This window comes from Numida meleagris, chromosome 10 (genome assembly GCF_002078875.1).
Source record: "Numida meleagris isolate 19003 breed g44 Domestic line chromosome 10, NumMel1.0, whole genome shotgun sequence".
NCBI classification, from domain to species: Eukaryota; Metazoa; Chordata; class Aves; order Galliformes; family Numididae; genus Numida; species Numida meleagris.
In genome coordinates, this window is record NC_034418.1 from 10,490,861 (window position 1) to 10,516,192 (window position 25,332).

General features: G+C 38.6%; 2 protein-coding genes across 11 annotated transcripts in view; one reads left to right on the top strand and one right to left on the bottom strand.

Annotated features, from left to right (window-relative positions):
* Positions 397 to 13,728, top strand: SS18L2 (SS18 like 2). 4 transcript variants are annotated; one of them, XR_002442258.1, is made up of 6 exons: positions 397 to 557; positions 717 to 793; positions 981 to 1,168; positions 2,378 to 2,448; positions 7,651 to 7,771; positions 13,273 to 13,728. XR_002442258.1 is itself a non-coding variant. In XM_021408756.1 (3 exons), exons 1-3 carry the CDS (start codon positions 489 to 491, stop codon positions 1,066 to 1,068), a joined length of 234 nt encoding a protein of 77 aa, XP_021264431.1. In that variant the 5' UTR covers positions 397 to 488; the 3' UTR covers positions 1,069 to 2,002. The 4 variants fall into 4 exon arrangements, 1 of the variants encoding a protein (XP_021264431.1); XR_002442259.1 differs by lacking the exon at positions 2,378 to 2,448; XR_002442260.1 differs by lacking the exons at positions 2,378 to 2,448; positions 13,273 to 13,728 and adding an exon at positions 12,117 to 12,632.
* The window catches only part of KIAA0355 (KIAA0355 ortholog), a 54,291-nt gene continuing 31,286 nt past the window's right edge, over positions 2,328 to 25,332 (bottom strand). For 6 of the 7 annotated variants that reach the window (XM_021408744.1, XM_021408741.1, XM_021408742.1 and 3 more), the window contains 12 exons: positions 22,734 to 22,940; positions 20,716 to 20,856; positions 20,341 to 20,436; positions 20,049 to 20,210; positions 18,974 to 19,132; positions 14,425 to 14,522; positions 12,817 to 12,942; positions 11,205 to 12,193; positions 8,640 to 8,805; positions 7,635 to 7,769; positions 6,054 to 6,132; positions 2,328 to 4,888 (listed from right to left, as the gene is read on the bottom strand). In XM_021408744.1, coding sequence (XP_021264419.1) covers positions 4,565 to 4,888; positions 6,054 to 6,132; positions 7,635 to 7,769; positions 8,640 to 8,805; positions 11,205 to 12,193; positions 12,817 to 12,942; positions 14,425 to 14,522; positions 18,974 to 19,132; positions 20,049 to 20,210; positions 20,341 to 20,436; positions 20,716 to 20,856; positions 22,734 to 22,940 — 2,682 coding nt within the window. In that variant the 3' untranslated portion in view covers positions 2,328 to 4,564. Of the gene's footprint in view, positions 4,889 to 6,053; positions 6,133 to 7,634; positions 7,770 to 8,639; positions 8,806 to 11,204; positions 12,194 to 12,816; positions 12,943 to 14,424; positions 14,523 to 18,973; positions 19,133 to 20,048; positions 20,211 to 20,340; positions 20,437 to 20,715; positions 20,857 to 22,733; positions 22,941 to 23,686; positions 24,657 to 25,332 lie in introns of those variants that run through there. The other variant, XM_021408748.1, reaches the window with a different exon arrangement.

Sequence of the window (25,332 nt, forward strand, 5' to 3'; positions counted from 1 at the left end):
TGGCAGCCGTAGAAGTTAGATAACACTGTTAGTAATGTTTTTGCATGTTAACAGCACTGCCTTGTGGGGTCCTCCAGGGCTGGCTCCGAGCAGCTGCAGCGGTGTGGGAACGCGGAGGGGAGCGCGGGGCTGCGGCGCGGCTGTGGGCGGGAGCCGGCCGTACGGGCAGCGCAGTGCACGCAGCTGCGGGGCGGGGGCTCTGTGCGCAGGGAGCGGGCAGCGCGGCCACCGACGGGCTACTTTGTTTCATGAAAGTGAGGGTTTTTTATTTTAAACCAGAATAAACTCTTCAATACAACGAGGCTGCGGGGAGTTATTTCGTGGCCTCGCAGCAGCGCTCGGCGGGGCGTGGCCGGGCCCGGCTGCTTCCGCTCGGGCGGGAACCGGGCGCGAGGAGGGAGGGGCGCGAGCGCGGGGGGCGGCGGTTCTCTCAGCGCGGGGCGGGAACGGCGGCTCCCTCAGCGCAGGCGCGGGGCCGGGGCGGCGGAATGTCGGTGGTGTTCGTGCCCGAGCGGCTGCGCGGCAAGGCGGAGGTGAACCAGGAGACGCTGCAGCGGGTGAGTGGGCGGCGGGGTCCCGGGGTGGCGGCACGGAACCACCCGGTGAGGCTCGGGCAGAGCCGGCTCCGCCCAGCCCCGCCGCGGCCCTCGGCCTCCCCTCAGCGGCGGCGCGGGAGGCGGGGCCGAGGCGGGCGGTGACGGCGGTGTTTGCCGCAGCTGCTGGAGGAGAACGACCAGCTGATCCGCTGCATCGTGGAGTACCAGAGCAAGGGCCGCGCCACCGACTGCGTGCAGTAAGTGCGGGCGGGGCAGCCCCGAACGGGCTCTCGGGAGCGGGCGGCCGCCTCGGCTCGGCCCTGCGCAGCAGCCCGTACAGAATGCCGAACGGGTTACGGAAGTGACGGTTACAGTCTGCGTAATCTGCGAGAGAAAAACAGGCGATGGCTCACTTCCCAAATAATGTTTTTCTTCCCTTGATAGGTACCAGCATATCTTGCACAGAAACCTCATTTATTTAGCCACAATTGCAGATGCAACGCCCCCCAGCGCGCAGAAGACCGCAGAGTGACTGCACAGACCCGGCCACAGGCTGCGATGCTTTAAAGAGTTGTAGAAAGGCTTTAGTTTAGATTGCCACTGTGGGAGCGAGGTGTAGTCGCACAAGGCAGGTAAAGAGCCACACCTCTATGTTACAACGTGAATTCTAATATTAGAATAGCTTCTTTCTTCCTATTAAGTAGAACTTAAGGGAGAGAATTACCAACCTTTATCTCTGGAAAACCTCAGCGTAGTATATTTCTGAAAATACTTCAGTTGTCAGGACACCACCACTGATGCCTTTGGAAAATTTTGGCAGTCTTAGAGAAGCAGCCACTGTTTCATGACTGAGACTGTATAACAGGAGGACACACAGGGAGCAAGTGGTATACAGAAGGTAGAAATCATAAGAGGCACACATTGCCCTGTATGTTAACAAGAGACTGCTGTGTATTGTGTCATAAAAATTGTGCTTAATAAATTGAAGATGTGCTTTGTAAAGCAGTATTTTCTGGATTGATGTAACACGTTAACAAAGGAACACTTTGAGGTTTATTGCAATAGGAGCTTGAACTTTAGAATTCTAGGGAAGAGGTAATTGCTTTTACATTATGCAACAGTCAAGTTAAAGGGAGAGCTGTAACTTTCAGTTGAGTAAGAGAAGGCTGTTGTTAGCTCCACTGGCATCATGACTTTTTTGTTTTTGCTTGGAATGTTCTGCCTCACAGATTCTGCAAACAAATAACTTCTTGTATAATTGGTATGGCCTCATGCACCCTGGGTATTTGTCAGCATTTATGTTCAGCTGTCTGTCTCTGTACTCTTACCTATTGAGAGCATAGCTTATTTTATATATATATATACATGTATATTTTACACCTGATTGTGCATTTCAGTGATAAAATTAGCATAAGCTAAACATGCCTTGGTAATTAGTTCTGCCCTCCTCATGACTTCCCCCCCCCCCCAAAAAAAAAGTTAACTTTTCACTCACTACCATTAAAATTATTTACTTGGCTAAAAATTCAAGTTACTTGTTTGTGGCAATGCTCATCTGCACTACTAGTTCAAAGATACTGTTAAGGTGTTTTCTCTTCTTACAAAAGAGTAGCTTTAAAGATGCTCAGGTTGTATGGTGTGTTAAGTTCAGTTTTATATGATGTGAGTAGGCAGTTAACAACTTTCAAACTGTTAAATAATCCTGTGTTAATGTAAGGTCTTTGTTTACAAACCAAAATTACAGTTTAAGATGCTGCTCATTTCCAGTAAGGTGCATATTTTAAACAGGTATGACCTGTTAAATGTATATCTTTAATAAAGCTAATATTTTACTTTTACAGAAGCTTTAAAATACAAAATGTACAATTCCAGTTCAGAAGCATTAGCTATTCACAGGAGCACTGCAATAAGGGTAAGTTAACTAAGCACCAAACCCCTGCACTTGGCAGTGTAAGTGAAATTTAATGGCAAGACTCATTTGCCAAGTGCAACAACTCTTAAAATTACCAGTGTTCAGAACAATCGGAAGCAAAGGACATAGTAGCACCTACGTGGTCAAAATGCAGACAAACTTTGTTTCTGCAATTTACTTATGTACATGTAGAAACCTGCCAGCATTTGTAATTATGAATCAGCTGCAAAAACTATAGCGATAATTTTGGCACTTGTTAGGAGGAGTTCAAAATAAAATGCTTTCATTAACTTCCATTTTGGTCTTAGTATGAATAACCAGTAACTACAACCAAATTTAGGATTTAATATTAGATCTAAATGACAAGACTGAGGAAACTCAAAACCATTCATCAAGTTAAGTAACCACTAACATTTTCAGCAGAGGGTTTTCAAAACTGTAGTAGTACAGACCATCAACAATTTACAGACAAGCCACACTGATTGTGCAAAGCACATTACTGTAAAAAGTCTATGTACAGCAAACAAATCTTTGTAAACATGTAAGTATGAACTTTCAGAAAACGTGGTGACAATATCATAAATACAGGCAACATTGGCATCCTCAAACAGCACAAAAAGTAACAATCTGGGCCGGCAAATACAGCCCATCACCATACAAACAAAAAAGGTGGATGGGTTTTAAATACCCAAATGTTTAATAGTTTTAGTGTTGTGAATACTTCTTATTTATATATATATTCATGTATTAATTTTTTTGGTATCTTTAGATATAGATGTACTTAGTTTGTAGAAACAAAAACAACAAATGTGCTTTCTCTTCATTGAAAAATTATGTAGTTAGAACTAATAACCCATTTTACTAGTAGTTAACGTATTAGAATGATATGACTTAAGAAAAATACAAAAATAAGATTAATACTGTCAAAACTCTTATACCAGAAAATATTGTGGTTTTTAGTCTCTTTCAAAGATGAAATATGAAAATTTAAATAAGCTCTAACTATATAAAGAATCTTCTGTAATCTCAGTTAATATACAGTGGGATAGCTATATATATATTTACCATTGTTCTTCACTTTTTAAGCACCAGTCACTCCCAGATCCACTTTGGTTGGAAGATTATTCCCAATTCCACAGGTTCACTTAATGGCACATATTGACTGCAAATAATTACTTTATCCTTAAAAAAAAAATAACGTTCTTATAGCTAACTGCTACCCCACATTACAGTTCTAGTATCTTCTGAGCCAGCTCACAACTTTTTTTTTTTTTTTTTTAAATCAACTGTAGCATCTGAAATAAGACTTTAAAATATATCCAAGTAGTCTTTCAGGCTATACTTTCACGCACTTAAGGAGTACTGTGTGGACAGCGCCCCTGGCCGAATGAAGCACTAACAAATGCATTTATTGGAAAACCAGTGTCACATTATCCACACAGGTGCCATCTACTTTAAGCAGCTCAGATAACATTTGTGACACAAATTTGAGTGGTTCCACTAATCTATACTTTGAGTACGGAAACTACCACAACACTCAATTTCACAACTGCTTCTGCAACAGTTTTATAATGAACTTGCTTGTGTGGCACATGAAAAGCTGCGCTTACACTTCATTTAAAAAAAAAAAAAAGTTGCCCACGGGCCATTTATGGAAAAAAACAAAGGCTTTCCAGCTTGCCTGTTTTAAATTTAAACACAGTGTTGAGCAAAGTGACCACTATATATTTGCTTCAGCGTATTCATTGTGTTTCAGTACGATGTCAACTATAAATCTATATGAAAAATAGCTACAAAATACAGTGTTTTCTGTATGGTAGTCCTTCAGCAGTTATTTTTTTTTAAAAAAAGCTTTTGAAAGTAAAGGCAATATAGATCTTTTTAAAAGCATTTCTACATCACAGTTTTGGGCTGTTTCATGTACATCAAACAAACATACTGGCCATATTGCTCAGCACTGTAAATAAGATTCAAAAGTTGTACACCTCTCCTCAAGCCCCCCTCCGTTCCCTATTTAATGAGATAAACAGGATATAGCCAACACACAATTGTGAAAAAGGTATGCGTACTTTATAACTGTTTGGCCCTGTGCTGCATTTTCCAATATGAAAAGCAATCAGTACTGATGCAGGTAAGATGGTCTGCGTTCGTGCTTTACTGGAAAAGATTTAAAGCCCTTATTCATCTGTTTGTGCTGGGAAGCCTGTTGCTGTGATTGCTGCTGCTGCGCATAGGCAAAGCTAGAGGAAATTCCTGTTGATGGAGCACAGTCGTTGGCTGCCGCCCACACGGGTGACTGGAGGATCTGCATCGTGTCACTCCACTGGCTGACAGGGCTGCTCATAGGGTACAAAGACGTACTCTGACCGGGTAGTGTATTCGTGACAGAGGATGTATGTTGCCAGGGTGCCTTTGGAGGCCAGGTTTTGGTTTTATTATCCTGAGAAAACAGAATTGTTGGTTTGTGAAGTGGGTTGGTTTTTCTGTTTTGTTGGGTTTATCAACATACTTTCTTTTGAGACAATACTTAACAAATCCTCTCCCTACAACATTTTCAGAAGATTAAATCTTTAAAAACAGAATTGGTACATATCTGTAACTCTTAGCTCTTTCAGTATTTGCCTCTTGAAAAACCTTTATTTACTTCAGCACATTTGCTTGACAACCAGTAGCCCTGCCAGAAGTTCAGATTTCTAGTAAGCCAGGTATTTAGCAGAATCACAGAATTGCAGGGGTGGGAGGGACCTCTGGAGGTCATCAAGTCCAACCTCCCTGCAAAAGCAATTCCCTACAGCAGGTTGCACAGGAAAGCGTCCAGGCAGGTTTTGAGTATATGCAGAGGAGACTCCATAACCTCTCTGGGCAGCCTGTTCCAGTGCTGTTTGCTCATGCAACTTTCTGTGCTCCAGTTTGTGCCCGCTGCAACTTGTCTTCCTGCTGGGCACCACTGAAAGGAGCCTGGGCCCCATCCACTTGACTCCCACTCTTTAAGTGTTTTAAGTATTTATAAGCATTGATACTTTCTCCCCACCCCCTCTCAGTCTTCTCCAGGCAGAACAATCCCAGGCCTCTCAGCCTTTCCTCCTGAGGGAAATGCTCCAGGCCCCTACTCATACTGTGGCCCTCTGCTGTTCTCTATCTAGAAGTTCCCCATTATTCTGGGGAACCGAGAACTGGACACAGTACTCCAGATCTCACCTCACCAGGACAGAGTACGGGGGGGGGGTGACTTCCCTCGACCTGCTGGCCACGCTCTTTTGAATGTGCCACTGGCCTCCTTGGTCACAAGGGCCAATGTGGTGATACTTAAATTGTTTGTGTAGAGAAAAATGAAGTTGGCTGCGTTGCCTCTTAGCTTAATTTGAACTCTTTAGCTTTTCTATTATAATTTCTGCTACAAGGGAAAAGTTAAATTATTTCCAATTTTAAATTTGGTACTTTTCATTTTAAAAAATGAATCTACTGCTACTTGAGTTTAAATGGCTTGCATTTTAGTCAAACTAAGGAATATGGAGCTACAGATTCTATTCTAGTTGATTTTCTAAGGAAAACCACTCCAAAACACATGCAGGGAAAATGACCAAACAAAGATGTTTTCTGCTTACCTGATTACGGTCATCTACTGCAGACAGAAGAGGTGGTGATGGTAGCGTACTAGGTTCCTGTTCGCCACTACTGTGTTTTCTGCCCCAAAAAAGCAACATTTACTTTGGTTGGTTTGTTTGTTAAGCGGGTCACATGCATTAATCTGCCACTAGATTACCATTCTGTAGTTCCACTCTGTCCTACTTGACAGCCTGGAATGTGCACTGGCATTTCATCTCATGTTTTTTCTTAGAGTTAAAAGTACAAGTTATTGCATCAAGAAATTTGTTACTGAATACTGTCAGAGGCTTGACAGTGGAGTTACAGCTTCAACAACACGCATTTTTGTGGAGGTGAAAATGGAAGATGAGCTAGTCTTTTGCTGTGACTGCTTATTAGATAGCAGTCTTCCATTAATTTCAATTAAGCATTTATTTTTGTCCCCTCTTTTAAAAGTTTTGGAAAAGGTACAAAGTCAGATAGCACCTCCTGGCTTCGTCAATTCCTTTCAACTTGTTTGCCTCAGTTTCATCATCTTACTTCACTCCAGTATACTTTCTTTACTCCACTGCATATAAAAATAACTTCAGCAGTAATCTGCAGAAAAGCGTCAGTGTGGTCACTGATTTTTTGCCAGTCACCAGAGAGTAGACAGTTGTATTCTAATGTATCAACTCTGATTTTTTTCTGTGATCAAATATTAATTTAAAAGGTATTTGGTCACTGAATATTTTTCAAAACCTTTTCTAAAAATAAATTGAGAGTTTGATTCCAGATTTAAATTTGGTGAGAAATCATGCTTTGTCTTGTGCCTTTTATTATTCTCTTAACTAACCCCTAGCACGGAATCACTGAGGTTTCAAAGACAGAGCTACCAGCTCTTTAGGAAAGCTGGAAGTAACTACACTGTAATTTACACTACTACATTTAAGTGTATTCATAGATGAATTCACTTGTTGATTATTCATATTTTAAAATCCTAGCTTAATTTTTAAGTTACTAAGCTTATTTAGGAATGTTATTAAGCTCTCTCTTTGATCAGAAAGAGAGGAGCAGATAGTAAATATTTAAGTATTTAAGGCTACTGAACTGGTGGTGGTGGGCAATGCGAGGCAGAAGTTTACACTTCATGGGTAGCATTATCGACTGCCACAAAGCTGCAGGAGAAGCCAGGGAATAGGAACTTGCTGGTATCAAAATGCAGTATAGGGTCATGACAAAGCTACACTGCAGTATAATTTAGAAAACCAATTCAAAGATGATCTCTAAGACCCCAGTACTTTAGAGAGAAGTGTCAAACAAAATAGATTATCTTATAGGGAGAGTGTCAGATCTTTCTAGACATAATCAGTTTCAGCCAACAGCTGGCTATTTGTACAGACATTCATGTGTACTAAGATTCAGCTGCTAATATAACTAAATTTATGAACCCCTAGCATTAAGGTCATACACACTATACACTGATTCACATCAGTGTAGTACACAAACCAACATTCATTTAAGTTTATCTGATTTACAGGAGTCAATTACGGGGGCACTCAAATTATCAAAACACCCCAAATTTTTATGAAGTGATATGTATTTCTGTTCATTTTTCTAACCTTCTTTGCTTTACAGCAGCAACGAGGTCTGGCCCTGAGAACATGGAGAACAAGCTGTCCCCATTGGCTGAGGAGGTCTCATCACTCGAGCTGGCAGAATCTCCTTGAGTACCAGACCAGCTGTTTGTCACATCACTGTAAGAGAAAACATTTTATTAGTCCTTGTATTTATAGTGCCTGGTCCAGGCTGTATGCTCTAGTTAGTTATGCTGAATCTCTGTGACAGATGGTACCTCAGGGCACAATGAAACTTCAATATTTTGTTAAGCGTAGAACTAACACAAATACTTTCATGTATTTACTACTGAGTGATCATATTGCTGCTTTGCCTGTTACAGTCAGTTTATGTATATTCTACTAAAACAACACAGTCTGTCCTGGTCAGAAAGGAAAAACAAATGATTCTCGGTTTTGCAGTCACTAAGCATTCGGCTCTTTCATTGCGTAACTGAGCTAAAAAGCACTCTTGTCCTACTGGTTTTAAACTAGCCTTAGACTCATAGTGTAACTGTGTAGACAAATGGACAGAGGATCTTGAAACACTTGTTTTGTAATAAAGTTACTACTTTATTAAAAACTACTAATATACTTGCTGTAAGGTACTGTGACATGCCTTAAAATAGTAAGATTAAGTGGCTAAAATTTGTTAAGCTGAATTAAGTCAGGTGCTGAAACTTTCATAGCATCATTCCTCATCAAAACTAGGTCTTCACCATTTACAAAATACTGAAATAAGAACATTCTGAATGAATCTGTGTTACAAAGTCCTTATAACCTCTGTTTGAGTCAAACTTAGTACACATTCTACTTCAAGAATTGTATCAAACAAACCTCAGTTCTTCAGTATCAAGAAAGCAGAAAGGGCTCAGATTTCTTACTCTTGCCATGAGCAACAGCTTTTACAGGTGCAGCAGCAATCAGGAAAAAAATACCCCTAATTCCCATATCCTGCTTATACAAAAAAAGAAAAAAAAAAAAAGAAAAATAGCTTGACCATTCTCTTACCTTTCTGTGAAATACTCAGGAAAGGGCCAGGTTTTGTGAGGATCATCAGGCAGAAGCCAGTTGCTTCGTGTGTTGCTTGGACGACGGACGTGCTGTGCTTGCCTTTTTTGTTGCATAGCCTGGTTGACTCCAGCAACATAGCGGGCAAATTCTGGATCAGACCCAACTAAATAAAAGAAATCATGAAGTCAGTAGCTGACATTCAGCTATTTTTACTGCAATTAAACCCCTCATTTAATCCTCTAGACCCAACCATACCTCAATAGAGAATAAGTTCCTTCACTTATAGTTAATGCTAGACAATTTATACCTCTTGGTGGAGCACTAAACACTGAATAGGAAACATTTTAATAAAAAGTAAATGTGTTGTACATGGTGGATAATAATTCTCATCTGGAAATGCACCTGTCCCTTCCATCCTCTCTGGAGAGGAGTATTTTGTGACTATGATCATGCCTATGCCCTAAAAGGTCCAATATCCCATCAGCAGATGCTGACAAAGTTGAAGACTGGATGTTTATCCAATTTCAGAAAAATAGTGTTCGAATCATTATTGTTGATTCAGGATCACAAAATGATTTCCATCCATGCTGTGATTTGGTTTGCTTCTCAAGAGATCAAAAGCTCACACTGATCTCACTAGAACGCGCAGCCCAGAAGCTTCCTACTTCTTAGAAAGACCACAACCATTCTGAAAACATTCTGATTCTGAAGTACCTTGCAGTTCAGGATAAGATTGATATTTACTGAAAACAAATAGTAACTCTTATCATAAAAAGTCTTAAAGTGCTTAGCTTGGAAAACAGAAACCAGAATACCTTTTGTTCATGTGATTGCTTCCCTACATTCATTTCAGCATTTGAAGGAAAGCTTCACTTTCATTTAGCATGTTTACAAAGAGCTCTGTAATGTTCTGTTGCATGCAAATTAAAACTAAAACAAATAAATTACCTTTGTTTCTAGACATCCTTTATTGTATAAGGAACAGAGCTACCTGACAGCTGTACAGAAACAAAGTGTTGCCACTACTACTTACTTACTTTGATAAATACTTTTATGTCAATTTAAGCTGAGGCTGGAAGTTAGACAGATCCTCAGATCTAAGGATAGGTTCAGAAGGGCAAGAATAGTTTTCTTCTGTGGGTAGCATTAGATGTTAAATTACAGATATATGCAAAATAGCAACTTGCGTCAATTTTTACCTCTGTAAAAACAGATCAACACCTTTTTATGAGATAGGTTCACCTGTAAAAATACTTTTAAAAAACACAGATGTATCAACCTTCCCTTTACTGATATGGCATTAATTCCTTAGAGATTATAAAAATACTCCAGAATACGTTTTTGGCAGCAACTTAGGCCTCTGACCGTAAAAAAAAAAAAAAACAACATCAATTCTATACATTCTTAATTGGCAGATTTTCCTTTGTAAAGTCATTATTTTCAGCCTAAAAATACTCATCAAGTAACCCAGTTTGTTTCAAGGGACAAATGTACAAGTCCTAAGAATGTTTGAAAATGAAATTTTTTGTGCGTGTGTTTAAAGCTTTCTGTACTACACTAACTGAAGCTTAGATTTCAAACAACATCACACTTCAACCTGGCATGTTATATGAAGAAAGGTTCTAATTCCAGACTATTTGGTTGAAAATTTTTAGTCACACACAGACACAGGTAACAGCGGGAAAAGGATATGTGGTTTTATGATTTTTCCAGTGCTTTTAATAAAGGCATACTATGAAGTTCCTGTAGCTATGTTCCATGCCAACAGAAATCATACTTCTAAGAGAGTAGACTAGTCTGTTGATCTCAGTAGTATCATTAATCTCCTCTTAGACCTAGATTCTACAATCAATTTAATAGTCTTTAAGTTATTTGCTTAGAGCCATAAAATTTTATCTCACTTCATCTTTGACAATAATCCCCATACGTTTACAGTTCATTAGTGCTTCCAACACATATGGCAAACCACATGACACGTGCTCCTTAGTCTCTAATCAGTCAGCATCCAAGCTTTTCACCGCAGTAACAGCTGGAGAGCAGGAATCAGTATGATTCCCATGAAATTCTGTAGTACTGAAGGGGAAAAGCAGGGATATGGGAAAGAAGCAGTTCACCTGTATCTCTAGAATGCAGGACTGGTAAAGAACAAAAAGAAAAATTGATGGGGGAGGGAAAATAAACATTTGAATGTTATCAATGCTTTTAAACAAACTAAAAAATTAACAGTCGGAGGAAGATTATCTGTAAGTTTCGACATTTTGATGTGATCCCTATAGGAAATGTAAGAAACTACCTATCACTGGGATAAGAAACAAGGAATTTGTTCCAGTTCTTATTTATTAATGAAACTTGTCGATGTTTTCTACTTCAGTTTTTTTTTTTTGTACTTCAGTTCAACCTACTTTAAAAAAAGGCATACACAAATACCTATTTCTCTCTTTTTTAAGAACTGTAGCATCTGGTAAATAGCACTAGGAATTAATTACTGCTAAGAATATTTAACAGTATTCTTTTATTTGTAAAAGTATCCTCATAAAAAGTAATAACGGAAAGCACACACACCTGCAGGGTCAAAAGGCAGAATTTCTCCCAGCATTCCAAACACTCCATCAGTTTGGTCACGATTTGGCCACGTGTTGTTTCTAGGTCCTTGTGGCTTTTGTCCTAACATCTCTGACATCATATTGTCCATATAGCTGCTCACAAGACCCAAGCTGTATAAATCGGAGCTTAAATCTGAAAAACCAGGATTATTCCACTGGTTTAAATGAGACAATCCAGCTCCAACAGTTTGGGCTGGCTGCTGTGAAGAATTAGTCAGCCATTTGGCAGGTACACGTTGCTGTGGTCCGATAGGTTGAAGCAAATGTTGGTAATATTGCATTTGCTGCTGCTGCTTTTGCGACTGTTGTTGCTGTGACAAGCCTTGCTGAGAAGGGTGCAGTGGTGTGTGAGAGACAGACTGGGGCTGCTGTTGTACTGTTCCTGATTTTTGTTCTGTTGCTGTAGAGGACGCAATAGAATTCCTTCTTTTCACCATTGGAGAAGTCTGCTGGGATTTGCCCATGTTAAAACCAGATAAGAAATCTATAACATCCTGCATTTCTTGGTCAGTTGGTAAATTCATACCTTTGTCATCCTTGCCTTCATCCAGTTTGAAGAAGTTGTCCTGTCTTTCAACTAAAAACCCATTTACTATCTGATTATTTGTGCTCTGAATTGACTGCAGTGAATCTGTGGTCCTAGGAAAGTTACCAATGTTCAAAATGCTTTGTAACCGTGCATCTATGTTAGTGGGCATTTTAGCCTTCTCCTCGGAGCTGGAACTTATGAAGACATTTTTGGAAGGTGTACTGGGGATCGAGTAACTTCCACTGTTACTTGTACTGGTGCAGGAAGTTTTTTTTGTAAACCGCGAAGTCAGTTTTGAAAATGTCTTTTGTAGACCACCTGAAGATTTGCTTCCATTTCCAGATGGCATGTCGACTTGGTTCCCAAAGTCTGAGATTTCACGCTGTAACTGGATCTGAATACAAGGCAAAGCTTGCTCCCTGCATCAACAAAAACATTTATCAAACCATCGAATAAATCCCATTTATCCTAGCACTGAACCGGATGTCTAAAGAAATTTAACTAAGTTTTTATTCTGGAGGAAGATTGCATTTGGGTAATAGAAAGTGGAAGAAATAAAACCACAGTTCTCTATCAGATTGCTAGGTCATTGGCAACTTACAGTAACAATTCAAACTGTTACTAACCACAGTCATGGGTAATGCGCTCTGTAGAGACTGCTTGTGTGGGAGGCTGGACTAGATGGTCTCCAGAGGTCCCTTCCAGTCCCAACTATTCTGTAACTCTGTGATATACAATAGCATTTACTATTCTCCTTAAGAATTTTTAATTGTACTTCAAGGTATAAATAAGATATTTACTTAATATAAATCAAGTGGGGGTTTTATGCAACAGGAAATAAATACTTTTGGGCACACAGGTAAGCTGCTGTTTTTAAGTCTGCTTTATCTCCGTACATACCCACAAGATCACCTATACAAGTTTCTTGCTTTGTTTGATCAGTGATTTTTCTTTCTGGTTAACTGGTGCTATCAAATTCCTCAGTACAGTCTTTTCAACAATGATGGCTTTGTTTAAACGAGAGGCTGAAAAGGAGATGTACCTTCCCTCCTTCCACCTTGGTATGTCAAACACAGCGGTATAGAGCACATCCACTAGTCCCAAAGTCTTCTCTGGATCCAGACTCCTCTGTAGCAAAGACATGGTTGCTGGATCTTCTTTTAGACACCTGTAGTCAAAATTTAAACTTTGAATTTCACATGGAACAATTTTACCACACTAGTCTGATAATAAAAGGCTAATTAATAGCCTACTTTTGCTCCTACAAAGGTACAACTAGTAAGGCAGTATAACGTATGAATGCCTGAGGACTCCTAAGGACTAATAGCTGCAGCCCTAGTTTCTTTTTTTTATTGTTGAGTATATAACAAATTTCATTGTAGGTAAGAGTTTTATCATTTATTTTCAAAATCAATATTAATGATTTCCTCTTCAGCTGAGCAGGCATAATTGAGGCATTGTAAGAAATAAAAAAAATACCAAAAATTCTGTTTTTCAGGAAATGGCAAGAGCACTCAACAAGCCTGACAAAAAGGCTAATGCGTGAAATTTAAATCTAGATGTCCAATCCTAGAAAGACCCAGCCTGATACGTTCAGTGTGAAAAACGATTCCGCATATCCAATAACCTGTGGAAGATTTTACTGATGTGTGAAGATGCAGGCTTACTGTAATTCGTCAGTAATCTACAGATTTAGGACTTAATTCGAGGTGAAATCAGAATAACCTGGATGTAAGTACTGGCTCATTTGTCAAGTATTTAATGAGCCCCTTCAGCAGAGATGAGTAAACAGGCACTCTCTCGGTGTGTCAGCAGGCGGAGCTCTTTCAGAGCATGCAGACCCTGGCACAAAGTGCTCAGCAGTATTTTAGTTCTTTCACAATAGAGCAATTTATGTAAAGAGAACAGAGAAGTGCCAGTTTATAGTGGAATTAAAGATGAATTTGGATAAACAGACTGTAGACTGACTTGTACTTCAGGACGCACCAAGGGTACCATTAGTGACAGGCTATCTCACTAAGGATTCAGATGAATGCAGTGTTTTACACTGAAGTTCATAACACCGAGTACACTGAAGAAATAACGGAAATATTGTAACTCCAAATTATTGTTTCAAAAGGGAAGAAGACCTCACCTAAAAACGCAAATTAATAGTATGCTTTCCTAGGCAGCTAGTTAAACCGCTAGGGATGGCATCTCTTGAACTGCAGAGTTCTGCAGTTCACAACAGCACCTAAAGAACATCTCAGTTAATAGCTAATGCTCTTCTATTAATTTCATTTAACACACAGCCTTCCTGTAGTAACACCTATGAGGGACTGCCAGGGAGAGTAACAGGAATATTTCTGGATTTATATTTAATTCTTTCATTCATCATCTAGCTTTTTACTTTTCTTTTGCTGTTGCGTGCCAGCCTTGCTTCCCTTCCATTGCTGCCAACAGAGGGAGCACTAGTACAAAGACAGCTCAAGTACAACTGTTGGTCAGTCTGGTGAATAGTGGTATTTAGTCAGTTCCAGATAAAGGAACTTAAGGAAGATAAGCCATAATTACATAGTAGTCCCTGCTTCACTTGTACTGCACTGTATTCCTTCCTATATATTTTCTTCATACCTCCTAGTATAATCTGCAGTGCAGTACTTTCACTTACCAAGTCGATGGAACTTGCACCACTATTCTGGATCCTTCTAAACTTATTTGTGGAGCGTAGGCTTCTTTATTTTCAATCTGCGCTGTGTCCACAACCACCTAGAAAATAACATGAAAATAAAAGGGCATTTTAAGAATTAGTTCTAGTTATTTTTATCACCCTGTAGTCAAGATGCAATAGTCTCAGCTCCCTGCCACACTACAGGTGTACAAAGAACCAGATAAAAACAAATCAACTCACAAAATCATCAAACGTTAATTTCTATTTTAATATCTTGGGGAAAGAAAAAAAACAAAAGCATGTAAAATGATTAGTTTGATGCATTAGCCTGTATTTCAAGGACATTCTTCTCAATTACATACTATAGCTACCACGTAGTTACCAGCTTCTTTACATAGCAGCTGGTAGTTATCAACAGATTTGTATAGCAGCTCTTATATGTGAGAAGTCTAGCACAGTTGCTACCTTAATAGCCCCCAAACACCTATTTCTCAAAATATTTTAAATAATGCATGGCATGCTACAGACAAATAGTATTTAGCCTGAAACTCTTCACAGAACCTGCAATTTTTAACACCCCCTTACACAAGCTTTCATGGTTACAAAATCATATACCAGCATCTCTCTGCCCAATGGTACTGCAGGTAACAGAATTAATAATAGTAAAGGGAAGAAAATTGACTGTTCAATTTTTTTATTTTTTTTAATTCTAAGCCTTCTTTAAGACATCATGAATTTATATGGAAGATGAAAGTCTTGAAAATTAATCTGTCATGAACCTTTCTTTTTATGGAAACTGAGAAGGAATGGATGCACTCCAACTTCATTTAAACTTCAATACCAGTGATAGTAAGTTCCATATTTGGTTTGTGCTTTCTGTTGTTGTCCAGTCTGCATGAGCTGGCCCTTTTGATCATTTCCATAATTTCCTATTTTGGTCATGCTGAACCAGCAGCTTTTTGGCAACAGTCAGCAGTTCTTGCCCCAGTGACTAGCAGATTAGCTGTGCCATTTATCCTTGAAATGGCAAAAAGACTTCCAGCATAAATAAGCCTCAAGGGGCATTACTGGTTTTTTTGCAGTCATCCTACACTGGTTCCACTTTTGTCTCATTGTCTATTACCGGCTATGAAGAAAGGTGAAATATAAATAGAGCTTAAATTCTCTTCTCTCTCCTGCATTACCAAACCCCTCCAACAATACTTAAGCATTACTATTTCCTACCATTTCAATATTTTAACATAAGGCCTTCATTTTCATCTAGCTGTCTCTGAATATTTGCTCAGGTTTATCTGGACTTGTAACTGTGCTTAGACAGATTTTACATGACAAAATGCTATTATCCACTCGTGATAATACCTAACATAGTATCAGTGCAACACCATTATTTTTTCTTCATGTTTGGACCATTTTAATTTTAAGTAATTTGGTATAGATTTCGCTATATTGCAATTATAATTGGGGTAAGGCGAGATCAACTAAGTAGTAGTTCTTCTTTTCCCCTCAACTTCCCCTGGAAATACTGCCTGCATCAATCTCAGATCAGTCAAGAAGTAAAATTCTAATCTGTGCAGATCTAGATCAGTTCCTGGAAGTGATGCACTGTAGTGCCAGTGGTCTTGGGTGGGGGTTTTTCCCACATTTGGTGTTTTTTTTTTTCCTCCTTCTTACTTGTTAAAAAAAGTCACATTTCTCAACATTTGGTCACAGTTACAACATCTAGGATTTAAACACTACTAGGAGATTCAGTGCTCCTGCAGTGCATGTTTTTTGCTAACGAAGATCTGCGTGCACAGGAAAGGATGGCTAATACTAGAGACAAAGTTAAACTTTATTTTTTTGCAGGATGCCAATTCAAAGTTTTATTTCCATTCATCCTCTGAATTATTTTAATTCCTGCCTCTTTTTATTCAAACATATTTTCTTTAGCTGACCTAAATCTGAAAATACATGAATTCTTTTTCTATACACACACCCTTTAGCACATGTATATATTCAGATTTTACCTTAGAATATACATATACATACACACCCCTACACTTCTAAAAATTCTAAAACAATAAAACAAACTAATTTACACCTCGTTGCGCTTTCTACTCTTAACAAGAGTTTCCTCTGCAAAGGCACATGGCACAATAGGCCAAAGACAGCGAGCGTATCAATGTTCCTTTTTGAATTTGATATTGACTCAGCTTAACTCACCATTCTGAACTAATGCAGATAGTTTAGTTCGCAAGAGCAGTAAACAAAAGACTGCATAATATTGTCCCATGATATATTTAACCCAGTTGCACACCGAATAAAATAAACATGTTTCTCACTCCCTGCCTGGTGGGTGCTCACTGGATAGCTTCCTGTGCATCAGACATCCATTGTTCTTGTTTTAAAGGTGTTTCCTCCCTCATCTCCACCCAAAGGCGGCTTTAAAGAAATAAATTACAGTTTCTCATCATTGCATGAGTCTACATACAAGCATAATTGAATCATGTAAAAAGAATTATGGCACACATTTTATACCCTCACACCCATTCAAACTGTAACAAATCAAAAATGAGAATGAACCCAGACAGAAGGCTTACAAGTATTTTAACTATGCGTAGAGCTCATTACTGTGTTGTTGAAGATAGAAACCTGCAATTTTCGGAACAAGAGATTCAGACAAAGACATTCATGCTTCTACTGAGATAATATTCTTTGTATCAGCACCGTCATATGGGAGAACATATAATAAGTTTATGCTGACAACTCTCCAAATGTTATGATAAACCTGAACAGTATCAGCACTTTAATTACCAGCAGGTCTAACTAGTTATGTCTAGACTAGGGGACACTGGGTTTCCAGACTCCTGAGTTCAAATTTGCCTCAGGCCACTCCCAAGATTTGATCAGGGCAAGATTTGGGCGTGCACAACACTGAAACCCCTAAGCTTTTGTTTTGCTGTAAAGGAAGCAGTAGGGGGTGCAGCATCCTCCAATGCATTCCTTACCTAGATGCTCAGAAGCCAAGAACTCCTAAGGAATTACTGCACACTCCTATAGGGCTGCCGACAAACACTTCTTTCTTGGCCCTATTTCCCATACCTTGCTGCTGACTCCCAGCACCCTACCTACCCTGAACTGTAACAGCCAAAGACAGGCTCACTTAACTATGGCCCTTCTTCTGGTTGTTCATGCATTTAACACACATTTTCCTAGAAAACACCTACATAGAAATTTGATCAATCCTATTATTTCAAAGTGCTACCCCTCCCTGCAAAGATACAGCATTAAGCCTCTCTCTGTAAAACTTCCTTACATAAAGTGCTTAATTTACTACCACCTCCCTCTATGTCACACTGAGGTAAGGATCAATGGCAGTCACGCTGCTGTTACGATACTGATGGTTTGTCACTTTCATTTTAAGCCTTTAATTCAACTGAGTTGTTATAAACAACTATGACTTAAATCTACTTCTCCAACATATTTCTTGTCAAGGGGATATCTAATACCTAATTATCAAAGGAAAGCTGAAATAGAAACATCCAACATTCACCATTATTAGAGAATGTGTTAACAGTACCAAAAAATATATGGTTCAGTGAACTAAAACTGGAGGTTAGGCAAAGTCACTTAATCAGGTGTTTGCTTGAAAACTTATTTGCAAGGTATTTAGCAATAAGGATCTTTCCATCTGAAATTACAATTTGTTACAGTTTTGGCAGCCTGTATTCACCTCGAACAAAGAATCAATATGTGAATCAACAAGCAGCATTTAGCCCAGACTAAGTTGAAGATGATTCAAAGAATACTTGATAGAAACTATTGTAGGCTATGGTGTACCTCTGTGCATCAATTTCATCCTATCCTACTGCACTCTTGTCCCTGTTTTATTTGCCCTGTCAAATGAAAACTCAGGTCTAAAAAATGAATTTATCAGCAAACACTTCATTAAATGAAGAGATCACAGGAACTGGTCATAGGAGCTCAAGTGCATTTTCTTATCAGAATGCATTTCAAACATGTATTTTTACTAAGTCCTTAGATACTGTAGAATCTATGGTGTCTTTTGCTCATTTGTTTCTAAAGCATATACACGTCTACAGAAAGGCATGTAATTGCTACACCTTCTGCTGGAGGCACCAGGTAGCATTACTTGGTGCAGATGACTTACTGGTTTCTGGTCAGTAGTAAAACCCAGCTTCCATTCGAAGGAGAAAGGAAATAGAAAAATAGCAGTTTTCAAAGCTGAGCTGAGGGAAAGGTGGCAGGGGTGGTTCTTGTTTTGTTTGCTTTGTTTTTTTGAACAGGAAGATTTGAACACCTTCCTATTTCACTATTAGAACTAAAGTTTCATTTCTTGTGTTCTCTTTAATTGATGGAGAATATGTTCCCCCTGTTCCTAACAAGTACAGATAGCATCTACAAACTTGCATTCCATGAGGATACATCTTGTTTATAACTAAAGTTAGCTGCATGTTAAAAATAGAAACACAGAGGAAGATATATGTAGTTTTTCTTCAGGATGTTGAAGTAGTCCTTTTTTTTGCTAAGCCTATCTATAGTTACTTACCAGTCCAGCTTGGCCAAATAACAATTGTACAGCAGTTTTGCAGGCTCCACGCCAAGTCGAAGGGCAAACCTGATTTAGTACTTCAGTAACGGGAGAGTCATCCCGTGGTGTAAGTCCATTATGGCATCCAGCTTCTTTAATTAGTTGCAACATTGTGTGCTGAAAAAAAAAACAACACCTTTTGTTACATGATTCAGAAATGTTAACACTGATGGCCTCCATACGTACACATTTTTCAAAAGCTTTTCAACCACCTATTACTACGTGTGCTACCTCTCAACAGTCCTACGTATAAGACCTCAACTGCAGAACAGTAGCGTGTGCTATTTTGAACACAGAACTCCAAGACGATAAACAGTGTTTAGCTTTTGCAGAATGGTTTAATCTAAACTACAAAAGGTAGTTCAAAGACAAAAGAAAAACATTTTAAGTTGTTGGTTGTTTCAACTCTTTCAGGATCAAGGACTAGCATTATCTAAAAATTGAAAAAAGCTGATTAAAATTCCCAAATTACTTCTCAATTGACGCCTTTTTCATTTTCTTTACATTAAAAATTCAATTAACTTTTCCATAACTTGTAAAAATACATTTTAAGTTGACTTTGAAAGATTTCTTAAAGTTTGGAAGACATGAAAAAAAATATTGTAATACTGTTTATTTTAAAGTACTTCCCTTAAGCAGCAGAAGGCACAGTCCTGACTGGTTTTGGCACCTAAGATTACAAAAGCTCTGAAGTCCATCACCTGCTTAGAACATCTGTAAGGATTCCTCTTCATATTTTGATACCTAACCACCTACTTTAATTTAATAAGTTTATTGAACCCCAGTTACCCCTTAGACTTCTGTGTTTCTCTTACATTGGACTGAACTTGCCTAGGTGGTTTAAACATAATCAGAGAAAGGCGTGAACCTACAGCGTTATCGCATCTTGATTCCACAGGAAGTCAGGCTAAAAATATGCACTTTTAAGTATAATTTTAACACTGAACTACTGTGGTTATTCTCTGAATTTTAAGGAGTTCTACTGATTCTCATTTCATTTTTTAACTGTCGTGGTTAGATTCAGGACTGTTACCGTTTTCAGCTTCAGGTTTTCTGCTGCAGACTCATTAAAGGATATTCCTTTCAGGAAGTGCGGTCCTATCTGAACCGGCACAGTGGGCAGTTCACACTGAATTGGCTGAGGTGGAGTCTGTCTCCTTCCTGTCTGCTGGGCTTCGGCTTCACTGCAGCAGCCCTGAAGTATAAAAGAATAGCTAAGTTAGAAGGAAATGAAGACATGAAAACATCCTTACGAGTCCAATTTTTTTTTAAATAGTTATTTTTAAGGTGAAGAGGGATGAAAGAGCAGGTTTAACAGATCCTACCTGAAGACTTGCTTCAATAGCTTTTGGGTTCAAGTGGAAACCGGCCTTCATTGCATATTCACAATGGCCTAAACTCTCCAGAGCCAGTTTGTAAGCCTGACATTAAACAAGAAGTTGAAAGGGAACAGCTACATCAGCAAAGAAGCAAGCAGTCATTGTGTCTGGATACACACTTAAAATTTGTTAAGTAGATTTGCCTTACTCAGTTCTGTGGTGTATACACATTTATCATGTAAGTCAGTACTGGTAGTTCTCGCATACTGCAGAGCTGCCCGTGGTACACATTTCTGCAGTAATATATTCCCTCCATATTTCATTCATTGTCCCACTGACTGTACTAGATGCACATGAAAGCAACCGATTTTAAAAACCCACCTGCAAAGCACTGTCAATTTTCATGTTCAGCTCTTTGAGCTGATGCTCAGGGATTGCCACGCTCTGTGAGCAGAAAAGCTGTTGAACTTCAATTCCTGCCAAACATCCATCACAACCTCTTTCTCGCAATCGAGATGTAGCCTATAACGTAAAGAAACATTATTGGGTTAAGAAGTTCAACACTAAACAAAAATCACACTTAAGTTAAAAAACAAATAAACAAAAACAAACAACCTACACAGAGTTTAAAACATTATAAAGGAGAGTAGGAGAAGCATGGGGTGGAAAAGTTCCGGAGCTGATTATTTATTATAATTGATTCAACTTTTAGAGCCACTTGAAAGTATAGATCTCATGTAATTTGTATGGTGTTAGACAGCAAATCCAATCGGCATTATTTGCTGTTACGATTTCAATTCCTTCTCTGGACTATGGATCCTGGTTATGTAGGCCATGTGATCAACGTGCTCAGCTGAGGAAGGACTCAAATCTTTTATCAAAAAGGGTATTTTAAATACTTGCCGCAGAAACAGAAGATCCATACGTATCACATATGTTCAAACATTCCAGTGTATATAAAACACACTTTATAAAGTTAAGGGTGATTACTATGGTACAATTTGAGAAGAGCCACATAAGACTAACATTAACCATGTGCAGCAAGAGCACAACAGCTTTACGTAATTCAATTTTTAAAAATGAAAAATATTGAACACCGAATACCTGGTTTAAAAACAGAAATAATCCTGAGCAGTGGAAAACAAAGGGAAGCCCATTTCTGTCTGTATTTAAGACCTCAGATACTGTTGATTTGAATAGTGCAATAGTTGTATTAAACTCTATTTTGAAATATAGCTTTTATTAACAGAAATAGCTGAAATGGGGTGTTAAGAAAAAGGAAGAGTCCCAGATCTCCAAGTCCAATTTTAATTTTAAGCAGGTTTTAAACAAACTTGATAGCAATTACAGGAGATTTCTAGAAGCTATAAGACAATTTTAAGGAAACAATAAACATAAAATTAACTGTTTTTATACGAAAGATGTAAAACTATACCAGGATTAGATCTGTTTAGATTACATGTTATAGTATACATCAAGCATTTCTAACTTCTATTTTGTCTAGTGAAAGAAGTTTATGCCGCAGTAGGAATTACCAATAATTCCTCTGCATTCAGAGTTGTAAGGGAAGCTTGTTTGCCTTCATACAACTTGCAGATGCTAGCTGATAAATGGAAACCCCAACAAGATTTCCAAACAAGATGTTTAACATGCCCATGCAGGTTTCCCAATTAGACTTCAAAAGCACATGCTCTTGGTTTCTTGAAATTAAGGAAACCATGTGCTCCATGTCTGAAGCCATTATTTTGGTCAGTCTGTACACTTCAGTAACAGTAGGAAAGCAGGAAAGCTCATGTTTTTTCCTTGTACGTACTTTTTTATTCTTCTTGGCAGAAAAGGATTTCACAGATGGCAGCATTAACTAAAATCCAAGTCCAGAGAGTGGTATATTTAAGTAATAAGATCAACATTCCAACAATTGACTGATCAAGCAACATCAAGACTAACAGCTAATTCTCCCTCAACACAAAGACAAAAAATGTCAGGTTATCATAAAAATAAAATTGAATTAGTGCTCAAAATTTAAGGGATATAGATGTTACTTAAGTTATTATTCATCTAAAATTTTACTCTGTATCTGCAACAACTTTTTAAAAAATAATTCCTTCTGTCCACTGATTCATATTTGAACAGTTAATTAATTACTAATAACAAACAGCTGTTTCCACTGTGCACTCCTTATACACAATCATATCACGAGTAAAAGCTTTTCAATGGGCAGAGATCATATAAATGCCATATAAGTAAAACAGATTTTAGTGTCTGAAACTAATTACATTTCTCCTTCAAATGCAGCATTTATTTGAAATCAGAGATTTTCTTCCCTTATTAGGGCATCTGGGCCTGAATTTTTGTTTCACTGAATACAATACAATGTCACTACGGTGAGCCTTCCATACCTCTGCAGCTCCTCTCCATGATCTTACTGCATCTTCAAGCTCATTTGTGGGGCTTAAATTTGAGACTCCAGCCCCACCAACGTTCTTTCTTTCCTGTGCAACAGCTTCAGCAAAGCAAGAGTGTGCCACTGGCTGGACTTTCTGCAAAGCTTGCGACAGGAACTGAAAGTGGACCTGCATCACTGTCAAGAAACATCGTCCAAGCACCTGTAGGAAGAAGAAAAAAAACAACAATTTTAAGTCAATAGGAGATTTTACAGAATTTTTTTCCTTCTTTCTTGCTCAATGCTTGGGTTAAGTGACTAAGTTAAATTGTGATTTTTTTATTAAAAAAAAAAAAAAAGAAATACTAATGCCTCAGACTAGAAGTAACACTCAACATGTAACCATTTACTTATGGTCAACATCAATAGCTTCTACAAATTAAGAGGAGATCAGATTGATAGAGTAATTCAGGCTTCTGTGTTATCTTTAATAACCTTACCTCGATCTCAGAAGTAAAGAATTAAAAGCTTTAAGTTACTTTGCAGTATCAAGCACATGAAACAATACAAAAAAAAAAATCACAAGTTACCACGAGTGCAGTCCACAGCAAAAACCATTTGCACATAACCTAGCTGAATTTATGCTAAATATATATATTTTTAAGACATGATCACAAAATCCAGAGAGTTTAATTCAAAAGTTTATCTTCCAAACAGAGCAATAATTACTAACAAACATGAAAAACGTTTTGCCACATAGCACAGATGCATTACGGTACCGTTTTTAGAATACAACAGCGACTGCAGAATACACACACAGAATCGCAGTTCTGTCGCTTGCATTGTTTGACAGGAATGCTAACGCTGGCACAAATCTCATCAGAAGATTTCACTGAAATGTGTCACATAATACTACTCATTTGGGAAGCAGGAAGAGGAGCAGGAGGGCTTGCTGGTCCGTTCCCATACCTGGAGGGACTGGCACTGACAGCACAACGGTTTCTGCGATGCCAGAGCTGGCTCCACATGGCAGCCACCTACAGCAGTGGGCTCTGCACCCCACGTGTGTCCATCCCTCCTTATCTCCCTCTCACGCTAACACTGCTCCTGAGAATTATGACCAGATATAGGCCACAGTTACTACAAGCAAAACAAAAGATCCCCAAAACCAAGTGTTCAGGTGTAAGCACTATGTGTAAAATTGTTGGAGTACAGCCATTTGAAAGGGCAACTCTGAGGACAAAGCAGCACATACACAAGGGCTCTGCCTGCCTGCAAGGCCATGCTTTCTTAAGCGAACAAAAAGCTTGCAACAAAGCACAACCGGGATGCAGGAGAGAAGCAAGTATTTCCAAAATTGCTGCAGAAAGCATTTAAGAGCTATTCAAAATGCTTTGTTTCTTTTATGAAGTTTGACACAAAGTGGTTTAAAATGTATATTTGACTTCGATTTATTAAAAAAGACTAGACTTGAATTCTATTTTACTAATAATTCATGAAATACAAAGATAATATACAAAGCCATTGTGCCTTAGAGCAAATAAATCATCTGGCTTATTTTCAGCTACAATCTTCTGGAATAAAAATATTCAGACAATCATCTTACTGGCAAGACGCTGTAGTCATATGAACAGTTATATGCATTAGCTATCTTTTCTAAAAGAATCCGTGGTGGCAATTCTTTTTTTCCATTGCATCCAGTCTCCTTTTGACATTCCATTCTGGTTTCATCACTTCCCTTCTTTGTATGAGGCATAAAATTAAACATTTTTGGTACTTCAACTGACCCCTGAAAGTGCAGTTTGCCTTATTAAAAGAAAACACTCACCAAACGATAAAAAGGAATAAAACTTCAACTTTCCTGACTACAGCGATGGAAAGATTTATAAGCACACTTCAGTAAAAAAAAACAAAAAAACTTGCAATGTGAGTATTTCTGTGTACAAAGAATGCAGTTCTCAGGGGAAGAAGGAACCAGGACTCATTGGGAATTTCAAGCTGATTAAGTTTCAAAGAACTTTTAAGGTACAGAGGTTGAAGTTTCTCCCGCCTGGGAATAATGTTCAAAATAAACAAATGATTTAGTTTAAGTGGCACCACACAACATTCCTAGTGTAATTTTTAATGTTAAGCAGTGAAGATAAATAGCAGCATCTGCTCTGCCAAACTTCTGTTTTGTTTGAAAAATAATCCACTCCAGTCTTCCTCAGAAATGCACAAGAGTGGCTTTAACTGTTTAACTAAAACCAAATTGGTGGAGGATTTTTGCACTGTTCAATTAAATGCTCACTCCACATGGGAAACTCACTTTGCTTTAAAATTCAGTTCACAGAGATTTTCCTCCAAAAGAGCCATCTCTCTGTCTTCATGGTGGGAAAGTGCAACTACCACCAGTTTAAATACAGCCAGGGTCGGCCAGCAGTTACCAAAGCATGTAAAGTGACACACTACATGTTGCGAGATCTGCAGAACAACATTAGTGTATGGATGTGGTGTTTTCACAATTAGAAATACCACCATCTACTTTATTTTTCCCTGCTTTGCCATGCAAAAGCATTCAATTCCCCTGCTTTAGACCATGATGAGAACACTCTAAAACCTAGAAGTTGTGTAAT